The sequence below is a fragment of the Nothoprocta perdicaria genome, unplaced genomic scaffold (genome assembly GCF_003342845.1).
Source record: "Nothoprocta perdicaria isolate Ctin4 unplaced genomic scaffold, notPer1 scaffold_218, whole genome shotgun sequence".
Classification (NCBI taxonomy): domain Eukaryota; kingdom Metazoa; phylum Chordata; class Aves; order Tinamiformes; family Tinamidae; genus Nothoprocta; species Nothoprocta perdicaria.
The window spans coordinates 1,046,405-1,059,384 of NW_020455399.1; the positions used below are offsets into that span (position 1 = coordinate 1,046,405).

General features: G+C 63.6%; 2 protein-coding genes across 2 annotated transcripts; both read left to right on the forward strand.

Annotated features, from left to right (window-relative positions):
• The first annotated feature begins 5,117 nt into the window (after positions 1 to 5,117).
• Positions 5,118 to 8,993, forward strand: CERS1 (ceramide synthase 1). The gene is made up of 6 exons (XM_026038837.1): positions 5,118 to 5,278; positions 5,704 to 5,884; positions 6,198 to 6,359; positions 7,197 to 7,344; positions 7,900 to 8,045; positions 8,478 to 8,993. The coding sequence occupies exons 1-6, from the start codon at positions 5,164 to 5,166 to the stop codon at positions 8,518 to 8,520; spliced, it is 795 nt and encodes a 264-aa protein (XP_025894622.1). The 5' UTR covers positions 5,118 to 5,163; the 3' UTR covers positions 8,521 to 8,993.
• Positions 8,994 to 9,793: 800 nt separating this feature from the next.
• GDF1 (growth differentiation factor 1) lies at positions 9,794 to 12,980 on the forward strand. Its single transcript, XM_026038836.1, has 2 exons — positions 9,794 to 10,741; positions 11,384 to 12,980. Exons 1-2 carry the CDS (start codon positions 10,456 to 10,458, stop codon positions 12,178 to 12,180), a joined length of 1,083 nt encoding a protein of 360 aa, XP_025894621.1. The 5' UTR covers positions 9,794 to 10,455; the 3' UTR covers positions 12,181 to 12,980.

The following is a 12,980-nucleotide window of genomic DNA, read 5'->3' on the forward strand; positions in this document are numbered from 1 at the left end:
CGCGGGGCCCCGCGCGTCCCGCCGCGCGTGGAGGCTGCCGCGGGGCTGCGTCCCGGGGGGGCCCTTCCCCGCGCCCTCGGGGGCTGTTCCTCGCGCGGGGTCGCGTTGCGCCGCGCGCGGCGGGATGCGGGAGAAACGTCCTTGGCCGTTGCGGTCGGCGGGGCCGGTGCCGCAGTGCCGGGGTCGCTGGTCCCCTCCCCGCGAGGCCGCTGCTTGGGCAGCGTTGCCTGCGACAAGGAGCAGCCTCCTTTAATACCCTGCAGCAGAGCCCGTCCGCAGCGAGACGAATCCTTCCCTTTCCTCCCGGTGGCACCATCCTGGTGGGGGCGGTTCTCCCACGTTACCTTCCCGGAGAACTGCTGCAGACCTTGCGATTTCCGCCGGCCTTGCAGGGCCAAGGCAAAGGAAGGGCTGCACTGGGGGCCAGGTGACGATGCTGGAGACCCGTGTGCGGTGGCACGTGGCCCCGAGCAGCGCGTGGCTCCCTGCGGCTGAACGGGGCAGCCTTGTTCCCTGGAGATGCTGCTCCCTTCAGAGGCTCTTTCACAGGTCGAAAAAGAAGCCACTGGGAGCTTCCCCTTCCCCGTTGTATTTATTAGCCGTTAGAAATTCCCACTTCCCTTTCTCTGCCCCGTTGGTGGCTTAAAATGGCTCTGCCTTGGCTGGTGCCAGGTTAGCAAGGACAAATCTGGCTTGGGACGATGCTCATCCTGCACAAAGGTCCCGTCTGAAGCCGCTAAGGTGGCACGCGGGCCGGGAGCCGAYGTTTCGTGTTGGATAGAGGACTGCGTTGCCCTCGGTACCTGTGTGGGCACCTGGAAACGCCTCTGAATGAGGCCGGAGGTGCCTCCGGTTTTCCCGAGCGCGGGCCAGGGTTCGGCTTGGCGGAGCGCTGGCGATCGGAGYGGGAAGCAGCTCTCGGGAGGCCGCGCGGCGCCCGCGGGGCTCCTGCCGACCCGGTGTACGATTCCCTTGGGAAATGGGTCACAACTGGAATTGCAGAAGAACGAGGAGCGTTGATGGGAGCGGGTTCCTGTGGCTGCGTGCGGTGATGAGATGCTAAGGGATGCGCGATAGCATCGGTTTCCTCCARCACATAGGTGCAGGGGGAGCAGCAGCAAGAGGAGCCTGCTTTATTGCCGTTATTATCACTAAACACCTGAAAATTTCCATTTATTCTGCTGACCCGCTGTGGGGAAAGCTGGGGGTTGTGGCTTTCCCCTCAAAGCTCTAGTGTTTCTTGAGAAATCGTTTTTTTATTGCATGAGCGCCGGGCAGGTAGGAGAGGAGTGGGTCATTCAGCAGCAGAGTAAAAGTTTCCATCACTTGAGCAGGAGGGARATGGAAAGAAAAACCTCTTGTTTAAACCTGAGAGCAGACTTTCTGCCCCACTGAGGACCCCCGGATGCAGAGGGGGCCCTTCCTCACGTGGCATCCTTAACGTTTTGGCAAGCAGCGAGGCGCTCACGCTCCCAAAGTGAATTAATTCAGYGCCCTGCGAATGCCGCCTCCCTGCGTGTTAGCTATAAATAATAGATCTCGCTGCTTGGATTGTAATTCTGTGCATCTCAAGAGGAAGTGACTCTCACCACAAGACCTTGAGGCTGGGAACGTAACGTGCACCTTACTTAGCTTCTCGGTAAAACAAGGGCCATAAAGCAATGTACCTCTTCCCGCGTTATCTGCATCATCCCAGTTTTCTTGGAGGGAGTGGGAGGACAGAGCTCAGGATGTTCACTCATTTTCCTTGGGGTCGGTGCAGCCGCGTTCACCCTGCGGCATTGCTGTCCAAAACCGCCRCGGATTCGGGGAGAGCCTGTGTGCGTCACGGGAATGTTTTGCCCAGGATTTGCACCGTGGACATGGTCTCTTCCAAGTGCCGGGTTTGTATCTGTGCTCCCTTGCTGCGAGCACAGGCAGGGATGGTTTCTGCTCAGGGAAGATCCCGCTTGGCTGAGTGCATGGGAATTGCCAGGTAGGGAACATCCCCGGAGGCAGCCGGGACATCCCCATGCAGGTCCAAGGGACATGGAGTCTTTTGGGGTCTTCTCTTTGTGCCTCTGCTCTTTGTCCCATCGCCTTCTGAGCGCATCTCTCCTTGGGAAGGACCGGGCAAACCTGGAGCTCAGCAAGCCCGTGCCGTCCGGCTGCTTTCCGAGCAGGACCAGAGCAGTGAAATTGGATGGGTAAAAGCGGGAACGCCGCCGGGTTCGTGCACAAGGGTGGCCCAGGAGACCAGGACACCCCGTGGCCATGGTGCAGCCCGCAGTTCAGGTCCTCGTGCTGGGGACTTCTGCCTCCCAACCTGATGGTGCTTTGCCAGGTGTCACTTCTGTCCTTGATGGCTGTGTTTCCCACAAGGAAAAACGCGGTGAGAACTGGCACGTGAAGGAATCTCAAGGCAGGCTTTGCAGCGGGTGGCAGCACAGCCCCGGGAAAGGCGCTGAAGCTGGAAAGCCCTGTTGCCCCTTTCAGTGCCCTGCCCAAATTTGCCCCATCCTACGGGATTATCAAGGCTCCATCGTGCCCCATCCCRCCTGGCTCTGCTCCGCCGGCCTTCGAGGCGCAATCCCCGACCGCGCAGGGGCCAAAGCCACAACAAGGGCCCCTTTATTCCCCYGGGAATGAGGCTGCCACGTCTCGGAGCAGGGGCTGCTTCCCTGCGCCCACGTGTCGCCATTCAGGCAGGAGAAGGTTATCGAGCCCCCGCAGCGCCCTTTCCTCCCAGGGGTAAATCTGAGCTCAGAGACACCAACGGAGAGAAGAATCAAGTCTGTGGCAAGTGCCGTGACGTCTGGTTTGCACGGTGGTTATCTAGAAATCGCTCCTCGGAGCCTAACGAGGCCTGGAGCAGCTGAGGCAGCGGGAGGCTCCGTGCCTGGTGCTGGGATGGAGCCGTGGAGAGCGGGRGGCTTTCACGGCCTGCTCAGCTCGTTCCTATTCTCTATAGGGGTGACAGCTCCTGTCCTTGGGACGGGAGACTCTTTTAGGGTTAGAGACGGTGACATTCGACTGGGTCCACCCATCGCCAGCCTTTGGCCCTGCCCCGGTGCAGCGGGGCGGGGAGCGGAGGCCGGGCTGGATGTGGAGGGACCACAGCCACCCGGCTGGGTTAGAGCTCTGCTTCCTCATCCTCATCCTCTGCAGCGAGGAGAAGCTCGTGTGAAGCTCCCGGGCCCGCGGACGCCGCCTTCAATCCTCCCTGTGGGCAGCACGGACAGCGTTGGGCTGCTCCCTGCGCGCGGCAGGCGACCAAGGGGCCGACCTGGCGGATGTCGGCGCTCCGTAACGAGCCCCAATTCATACCCCGACACCATGGGCACGGGAAGAACGTGCGGATCCAAGAGGACAAACGGCCTCCCCTTGGTGCCGCAGGCTGCAAAAAGGGAGCGGGCACTGGCTTTTTGCTGCGGGGTTTCTGTGACGCTCGGGCAGCGGCGGCTTCCCTTTGGTTTCCCTTTCCGAGGCAGCTCCTGCCGGGAATGCTCAGCCAGCGCCTGCCCCGTTCCCTCGGCCAGCCCTGCGCGGGAACGGCCTCCTTCCTGCACRCTGGGAATCCCCAGAGGGAATTGGAAGAGGCGCCTGGACAGCGGGAAGGGAAGGAGCCGGCTCCTTTAAGCAGAGCCCCATGACATCACTCGCCAGGCGCCCTGGGCTCTTCCAGCCAGAGCCGGAGCCGGAGCCGGAGCCGGCCCCGCTGCTCCGCGCAGCCCCCGTCGCCCGTAGCAACAGGCATCTCCGCGCCATTGCCATGGGAACGCAGCCAGGTGGCGGGAGGACATCCCCGTCACTGCATCCCCCGCCGCGGGGGGCACGGGGGCGGCTTGGAGCCCTTCCAGCGCCCCCAGACCRTGCAGGGAGCCCCACAGTTGCTGGCATCTTCGGTGGCGAATGGGGTGGCCCTCTCTGGACCTGGCCACCCCGCGCGTGACCGTCTCTGTCACCAGCTCTCCCTCACGGGGGTACAAACAGGGTGCCCCTCTCCTTTGCACCTAGGGAGCTGCGGCATGGGGAGGTGACAAGTGACTGGGCTGGGGACGAGAGGTGGGCTGAGCGCAGCAGCCCCAACCCAAGGCACCAAAGGGACTGAGGAGCCRCCCCTGGGGCTCTCCAGCTTGCTCCTTCTGGGAGCCCTTCCCATACCCGAGCSGCTTCTGCGCTCCGGTTTATGGAGGCACAAATAATTCATGGCTCCCGGGCTTGGGACTTGGTGCCTCTGCATTATTCATTCCCGCTTCGAGCTTCCTCCTCTCCTTCCTGCTGCGGCTTCCGCTGCCAGCGGCGCGTTCCCAGCCGGAGCTGCCGCGCTCCCAACACGGGATGCTCCTCGCTGGCCGCAGGGACCTCCGGCGCTTGCCAGGATTTATGGGGCCGCTGGGACGGTGGGTTGGGAACTCCGAGCTGGGAACAAAGCCCTTTTAGGCTGGGACAGCTCCGGCGGGGGAGCCCTTGGCCAGTGTGACACGGAGAGGAGCTAAAAACCAGGCCAGCCGCAGCCTGGGGACAGCTGGGGCCTTAATATAGCCTTGGAGCGGCGCGGGGCCGGGCGCTGCGGGCGAAGCGCTGACCTGCCCGGGCTGGGGTTACTTCGGAGGCATTTTGCTGTCGTGTCCCGCTTATCCGCCGGCGCTCGGGCTTGCCCGTGGCCCTGGGCCCTTATCTGCGTTCCGGGCAGTGACGCTTCGCGCCGGACCTTGAGCTGCCACGTGCTGCCCGCTGAGCTCAGGGCGAGCGCGTGGACCTGCCTGGGGCTGCAAAGGAGCCTTCGCTGCTCTGTCGTTTTTGCTGGGATCCCTAAGGTGGCCCTGGCCATGGTGGCCTGGGGTCCTTGCCGTCGCACAGCGCGAGCACTGGAAGAGCTCCCTGTTATTCCTGGCGCTCGGGAGCACAGGGAATTGGGGCTGCGGGAGCTTTGCTGCCGGGGTGAGCGGTCTGCAGAAGCGCTCGTGCTCCTTTCCCTCCTCCAGCGTGTCCAAGGAGGCTCAGCCTCCTATTCCTGGGAGTCCCGACCCATAGGAGATGCTGTGTTGGGCAGCCCGTGTGCCCGATGCCCTCGGGGGTCTTTGGGCTACCCCGGCTCCCACCCCGGCTGACGGTTCTGCTCCCTTCTCCTTGCAGCCCTTTGCGGAGTGGTGCAACCTGCAGCCCAAAGATGCTGCCAAGATGCCCGAGAGCGCCTGGAAGCTCTTTTTCTACACGTTATCCTGGTCCTACGGCATCTACCTGCTCTTCTTCACGGACTATACCTTCTTCCACGACCCTCCCTCTGTCTTCTACGGTACRCTGCGGGAGAAGGGGCTGCGATGGGGATGCTGGGGACCCGAGCTGCAGGAGGGACCAAAGCGGGGTGCCCGTGGAGGCCCCGCGCGGTCACATCCCTGCAGGCAGGGTGGCACCTAGCGGTTAGTGCAGGCAGGCACGGGGACACCCGGCACTGCCTTGGACCGCAGAGGGCATCCGCAGCCAGCAGCTCAAGCGAGGGGGACGCAAGCCAAGGTTCCCAGATGCAGGAGCGKGGCTGGCGCCAAGGGCAGGGCTGGGAGCCAGGACTCGCGGTTCTCACTCAGTTTTTGCCTCCTTTTCATCTACGAGGTGTCGAGCGGGAGCCCCCGCGCTGGTGGCCGCTTGCCCTGTGCTCTTTGCCCCTCCGAGCTCCGATGCCGCCCGGGGCTCCCCTCACCCGGCGCTCCCTGTCGCCCGCAGGCTGGCACAAGGGCATGGAGGTGCCCACGGACATCGCCGTCGCCTACCTGCTGCAGTGCAGCTTCTACGGACACTCCATCTACGCCACCGCCTACATGGACACGTGGCGCAAGGACTCGGTGGTCATGCTCCTCCACCACGTGGTCACGCTGACGCTCATCGCCTTCTCCTACGCGTTCAGGTGAGGGTCCTGCCTCTGAAACGGCCCCCGTGCCGGGGCCAGATGTGGGCAGTGAAGGCAGCAGCCCTTCCATGTCCATATCCTGGCCTTTGCCAGGAGGATTCCTATCAGCTGGAGCAGCTTCTCCGCTGCTTGGGGCTCGGTGGCCGCTCTGGAGCTCCTGCACGGTGTGAGCCCCATCCTGCAGCATGTTGCCACGCGGGCTTGTCTCATATCTGCATTAATCGGAACCTGTCCGTCCCCGATGAGCTCCGTGCACCTYAGGGGCTAACAGGACCCCCCGTCTCACACATCTCCCCCCTTGGCCCCGCAGGTACCACAACGTGGGCATCCTTGTGCTCTTCCTGCACGACATCAACGACGTGCAGCTGGAATTCACCAAGCTCAACGTCTACTTCAAGCACCGGGGGGGCGTTTATCACCGGCTCAACGACGTCATCTCCAACATCGGCTGCCTCACCTTCAGCGTCAGCTGGTGAGTTTGGCCGCCGGCCCGGCCCCCATCCCGCTTCCAACCGTTCCCGCCGGCTTTTGCCGTCGCCCGGGTGCCCCGGGGCGCAGCCTGCTGGGTTTGCGTGCATGGGAACGGCCCTTGCTGCAAACTGCTCGGGAAGAAGTTCCTGCAGAGCCTGCCCCCATGCTGGGCTTGGAATCCTTCTGTAGTCACTTTGCCGTCTGTCACCACAGAAGTGCCTGTGAAATCTCGCTTGCAGCATGACAAATGACCCCAGGGGAGGAGGAGCTCTCCCCGTTTTCCCACTCGCTCGATTTTAGCGCTAAGAAGCATTTCGGCGAGAAGGAAACAGGACAGGGCTCTGTCCCAGATTCCAGCCTTGCTCTCCCTCCTGGGGCAACAGAGAGACCGATGAAGAACAGGGATGAATTCCATGCAGGTTGTCACTCCCAATGTGTCCCTTTGCCTTCCTTTCCTCTCGGAAGAGTAGGGGGGCAACAAGAACCGCAGGTCTGAGGGGGAGGACAGCAGGGAAGGCTTTCCGTGGTACATGGGGCATACGGAGGCTGAGYGTGGCCCTCTCTGCTCTATAAACCCGTCTCTCCCCTGTGAAGGTCCTCTCTCTGTCCTGCCGCTGGTGCCAAGTCCTTGCTGCCCATTAGTAAAAGATTTTCCCTTCATTAACCACCTTTTCTTGGGCCCCAGACAAAGCCCTGTCTAAACCAGGCTTTGAAAGGCAGGCTGGGCGCCAAGAGCAGGGGCTGCTGGAGACACGAGGCTGGGCCGGGTGAAGCCACGCCGGGTCCCCCGCGGACCCTGGGCACCCTTAACCCCAGGGTGCTCCCTCTGCCCTGGCAGGTTCTGGTTCCGTCTCTACTGGTTCCCCCTCAAGGTGCTCTACGCCACGAGCCACTCGAGCCTCCAGGTGGTCCCTAACATCCCCTTCTACTTCTTCTTCAATGTGCTGCTCTTCATCCTCACTCTGATGAACATCTACTGGTTCCTGGTGAGTGCAGAGGTGCCCGGCAGCCCCTGCGCTGCCCGCTGCCCCGCTCGGCTGCTACTGCCTCGTTCCCGCGGCATTCCCGCCCTGCGGAGGCTGCGCCGGGATGGGGAGGTCTGGCGGGATGGGGGCAGAGGAGGGAGGCCGGTGTCAGGGCCTCGGGGCTGCAATTCAGGCAGTTTGGCACCCCGGGGATCCGCGAGTAGCGAGCGATAACGGCGGGCGGGAATGCCATCCCCGGGGGGATCCTCGGATGAGGGCATAAACGCTCCGGCATCCCCCTGAGCCCTGGGAGGAAGGTGCGGAGGCTGCACGCAGCAGGCTCGGCCGGGAGCAGGGCCGAACCCATCCCCTCGCATTGGCCAAGGGCAACTACATCCCAGGGCAGGAGATGATGTCTCTTTGCACCCATGGGTGCCAAAGACGGGCAATCCGTAACTCAAAGATTGCCCTTATCGGGGCTGCGGACAGCAAAGAGAGGCTCGGATGAGCAAAGGGGAGTGAGCAGGGTGCTTAAAACGGCTCTGGGGCTTGGGACCGATTCTCCTCTCCCTCCAGTATATCGTCCAGTTCGTGGCCAAGGTGCTGATGGGGCAGATGCAAGAGGTGAACGACGTGCGTGAGTACGACGTGGTGGACAGCAAGAAAACCGTGGGCAAGAAGAAAGCCGGTGAAGTGCAGCTGCTCAATGCTGTGAAAGAMGGGTGAGTTGGGTGGAGAGGAAGCACCTGCAGCACCCATGGGTGCTGGGGCAAGGCCAGAGCTCCTGGGAAACCACGGGGTCCTTTGGCACAGGGTGTAGATGGTCGTTGCAGGGCTCAGGAAGAACCTTGTATCTCCCACTCCTTAGGCATTCTGGTGGTTCTGTCCTCCTTTATGTCCCCTGAGCTCTTATGTGTCCTGTCCCCTGGCTCTGGGTGCTCGTCTCTCTGGGCAGCACCCGTGTTTCATGTGATGGGYGAGATGAGGGATCCCACAGGCGGCTGGGAGGTGGCTGGCTGGGGACTGGGCTCGAATCGTCTTCCCAAATCTGTGGGGTTTAGGACACACGCGATGTCAGGAGTGAATTTAGGAGGAATGAAGGGAGAGGCAGCGCAGAGACCAGCGCTCACGTTCCGYTGTGCTCTTTTCCACAGGATACACCTGAAGAACGGACTGATAAAAGACAAGCGGTTATAAGGGAAGCGTCACCACTGCAGCCTGGGCAGCCTGGCAGGATCTGGGCACTGACCCGGGCCCCGACACCCAAACCCAGCAAGCGGAAGGCACAAGGAGGACATGCCCTGACCCCTGCAGCCCCTGCCCGGGCCGGGGAGGAGATGCCCCTGCCGGGCACGGGCCCCGCTGGGGCCTGTCCGTGACCAGGCTTCGCCCGATGCTCCCGTGCTTCCGTCACCAGTCGGAGCTGGTTCAGCAGGGAGCCTGGGGGCTTTGCTAACACGGTCCAGGTAGGATTTGGAGCTGGCTTTAGGTCCCCTGGCCTTTCCTCTACCATCCCGCGGCTCTTCTCAGTCCCCTGTGATATCCCCCATCTTTGTTGGCTTTCCCCATGGACGCCGTCTGAGCAGTCCTGGGGGTTCCTGTGACCCTACCGTCAAACTGGGGAGGGAAATGTCCTCCCCTCCGTTGGCAAGGGGAGCCCAAAGCCAGCTCTGCTCCCACTGCGAGGCTGGGGCTGAAGGAGACGGGATCCATTCACGCCGGAGCCACACGGCTCAGGAGGRGACACTGGGACACTGATACGGAGCTACCACATGTACCTGGAGCCCAGAGCATGGCACGGCCACCACGTGCAGGGCCCTGCTGGAAACCCAGCCCCGGAGCAGCATTCCAGCCTCTTGCCCTCCAGGATGAGGGCTGGGACATTCGTTTGCTTYTACTCCTTCTAAGTCTTATAGCTGCTTGAAAAGCCAGTGCTAGGGACAACTCCTGCGGGTCCCCTAGTGAGGGGCCACCCGAGTCTCGCTCAGCAGTTTCCKCTCGCTAAAGTAGCGTCTCCGTGAGTTGATTTTCCAGCCCTGAGGCCTGTGAGGTCCCCGAGGACGTCACAGCCCTGCAGACGGCGCTCATCCCATGTCCTTCCTTGTGGGGTCAGTCCCGTGGCTCCCCTTGCTCCCCGGGAAGCGGAGGTGATAGCCCGCAGAGGGGGAATGGAGGACATTAATTCCAAGGATTAGAGGGTGGCCGGTGGTTTTACTCTTTGGTCTCTCGTGCTGATGTGACCCTGRCAACCGTAGGGGATGTTTCTCAGTAAACAGAAATCAAAGTGTCACTTTGGCTGATGGAAAAGGTCCCAAGCTGTGACAGGATCTGTCACCTTCGTGCTCATCACCCCAGAGCGGGGTGTYCCAAGGAGGCCGGGCGTGTTGGGCTCTCTCAGTGCTTTGGTTCCTTGACTCTCCAGATGGATTTGCAGGAGGGATGAGGCCAGAGGCCCATCTGCCCGGGGCTCTTTCAGCRCAGGGGCAGGATGGAGCAGAGGCGGGAGCTCCTCGCTTTATCCATGGATAACCTGGCTTTCCTGCTGTCACCTTCTTGCCTGGAGGGGGCCTGGCCGGTCCGCGGTGCATTCGTGTCATGGTGTCACCTCCGGCTTTGCTGCCATGGCCGGGACGGAGTGCCAGGCTGTGAGCTGGAGAGCGGAGCTTGGAGCYGTGAAGAGCTGGAGGGCGGCAGCATTTAGGGAATGGTCAAAGACCAGGGCACAAGGAGTAGGTTTGGAAGCGCCCAAGGAGGCAGCGAGGCCTGAGATGGGGCCACTGGCCACGGCTCTATCCCGGTGACACATCCACGACGTCCCCGCCGCTCCCTCGGGCCCAGCTGGGCGAAGGGAAGGACGGAGCCGCCTTCTCCCCGACACTGGACCTCAATGGAGACGATGGGAGAGCTCGCCGGGGAGGAGGGGAGCTGCCCTCCTCGGCACCGCGGCCTCAAAGGGTTAACGGGCGCCGGGAAGGGCAGTTCGCACCCCCTGCCCAATCCTGGGAATCCCTCTGTGCTAATTGAGCACTAACCTCATCAAAGGCTCCAATCAGGCAATCAACACCCCCCCGGCCTGTCCTCCAACACGCTGTCCCCATCCCCTGCTCTTTGTCTGCTGAGGGAAGCGGAGCAATGCGGCCCCGCTCCGGACGCGCCGCCTTCCGAGCCGCCCTGGCCTGCACCCTCCTTTCCGCCCTCCTGGCCATGGAGTTAAGTCCGCAGGAAAGTTTGCTGCTGAAATCGCTGGGGCTGAGCGCCAAGCCCAGCCCCAAGAGCCCCGGGCCGGTGCCGTCCGTGCTCTGGCGGATCTTCCAGAGGAGAAAGATGTCCCCGTTGAGCAGCAAAGGCCCCGAGGACGCGTGTAGGGTGGAGGAATTCAATGTCCCTGGCAACATCATCCGCGTCTTCGCTGACCAAGGTACAGAAATGCCATGGCCCGGGTCCTGCCTTGGGAGCCCCTCTGATCCCCTCCTGTCCCATCGGGGGGATGGCAGGAGGAGAGACGCTGGGGGTCCCCATTAGACGCTGCTGCTGCGTTACCTTGGAGGGAGGAGAACTGGGATCTCCTGGGCGCCCAGCTCGGAATGGGGAYGGGGGCCGCTCAGCCGGGCCCCCTCGTCCTTTGGCTCCCCTTGTGTGCGGCTCTTCCAGCCGGTGGCATCTCTAAGCTGTCCCCRGCGAGGGGCTCAGTGTCCCCCACTTCTCGAGCCGCTGCCGGGCTCACCCCGCTTGTGATTTGAGGTTTCTGATGGAAATGGAGGCCTGGCTCATAAAGGGCTGCTCCCCCGCTTTAGCTTGCTGCAGTTTGCCCTTGCTCCCCTCCCATAACAACCACTTGGCCGGGGGGATGATATTTTGGTGAGCGGGTCAGAGCCCAGCCTGGCAGTGGGGCCCCCATGCACTCCAGGTCCCCCCTGCACCGCTGCCCTCGTGGCCAGCGGCTCCCGGCGCCTGTGGCCGCTCCGTCCGCTCCTGTCRTGCCCTGACCAGGAGCCTGCGGGTGCTTCCCGCTCCGCGTGCAGCTCCGGCACCTCCGCCTCTCTCCCCCCTTCCCCGCCAGGCCGCTTCGTTCCCCACGCGCCGCCCCTGTGCCTGCAGAAGCGGCTCTTCTTCAACCTCTCCGCGCTGGAGGCGGGCGAGCGCTTGACGCTGGCGCGCCTGGAGCTCCGCTTCAGCCACAACTCGTACCACGCCGCGGGCCGGGGCGCCGCGTTGCGGCTGCGGCTCCTGCGCGGCGCCGCGCCGGCCTTGCGCGAGGGGCCGGCGCCCGCGCGGGCGCTGCTGCTGCAGCAGTCCCTGGCGCAGCTGCACAAGTCGCTGCTCTTCAACCTCAGCGCGGTGGCCAGGGAGTGGCGGCAGCCCCGCCGGAACCTGGGCTTGACGCTGGAGCTGGCGGCGGGCGATGGCGGCGCCGGCGGGCGGCCCGGCGCCTGCGACGCCTTCGTGGACGCGTCGCTGCTGGTGGTGAGCCTGGCGCGGCGGGCGTGCGGCGGCGCCGTGAGACGCCGGCGGAGCGCGGCCGCCGCGCCGCTGACGCCCAGCAGCCTGTGCAAGCCGCGGCGCCTCTACGTCAGCTTCAGCGACGTGGGCTGGGAGAACTGGATCATCGCCCCGCAGGGCTACCTGGCCAACTACTGCCTGGGCGAGTGCCCCTTCCCGCTCACGGCCGAGCTCAACAGCACCAACCACGCCATCCTGCAGACCATGGTGCACTCGCTGGACCCCGCGGGCACGCCGCAGCCCTGCTGCGTCCCCGTCCGCCTCTCGCCCATCTCCATCCTCTACTACGACAACCACGACAACGTGGTGCTGCGGCACTACGAGGACATGGTGGTGGACGAGTGCGGCTGCCGCTAGCGGAGGCCTGGGGCGGGCGGCCGCGCGCGGGTGGCGGGGTCTGCGTGGGGCGCCGTGGAACGAGTGATGGAATAAACCCCAATGTGTTGCGTCCCCTCCGTGCTGCTCCTTAGGGACTGGGCTCCTGGGGTAGATTCCACCCCTCCATCTCCAGGCTGCCCGCTGAGGTGTCGCTCCCGGTGTCCCGCGTGTGGTTCCATCGGAGCTGGAGGCCGTGGACAGSCTGGCTGTGTCGGGGTGGTGACCAAGGCGGCTGCTGCATGGCACCGGCGGCAGCGCTTCGCGAGCCCCGACGCTGCGGGGAGCAAGTTCCCCATGGCCGGAGCAAGACCTGGTCTGCGGCCTAGTTTGAGGCCTGGTCTAGGGCCTGATTTAAGGCTGGTTGCAACCTGTGGCTCAACCTGCAGCCTAGTTTGAGGCCCAGTCCGCAGTCTGGCTTAAGGCCTGGTTGCAGCCTGGTCTGTAGCCTGCTTTAAGACCCGGTCTGTAGTCTTGAGGCCCAGTCTGCAGCTTGGTTTGAGGCCTGGTTTGAGGCCCAGTCCGCAGCCTGGTTTGAGGCCTGGTTTACAGCTCCATTTTTCGGCTAACCACCAATGGGGCGGCCTGGCTGCGAGCTGAGGGCCGATGCTCACAGGGGCCTGTGCACTGATGGGGGGCACGGCCTATGCTCAGACCCATGGGGCAGTGACACCCGCCTCCCTGCTGGGCTGTGGGAGCTGYGTGGGCGTCCCTGTCCCTTGGTGGTGACACCACAATCCGGGCCCAKGGTCCCCTGCAGCAGCCGCCGCTGTGAACTCAGG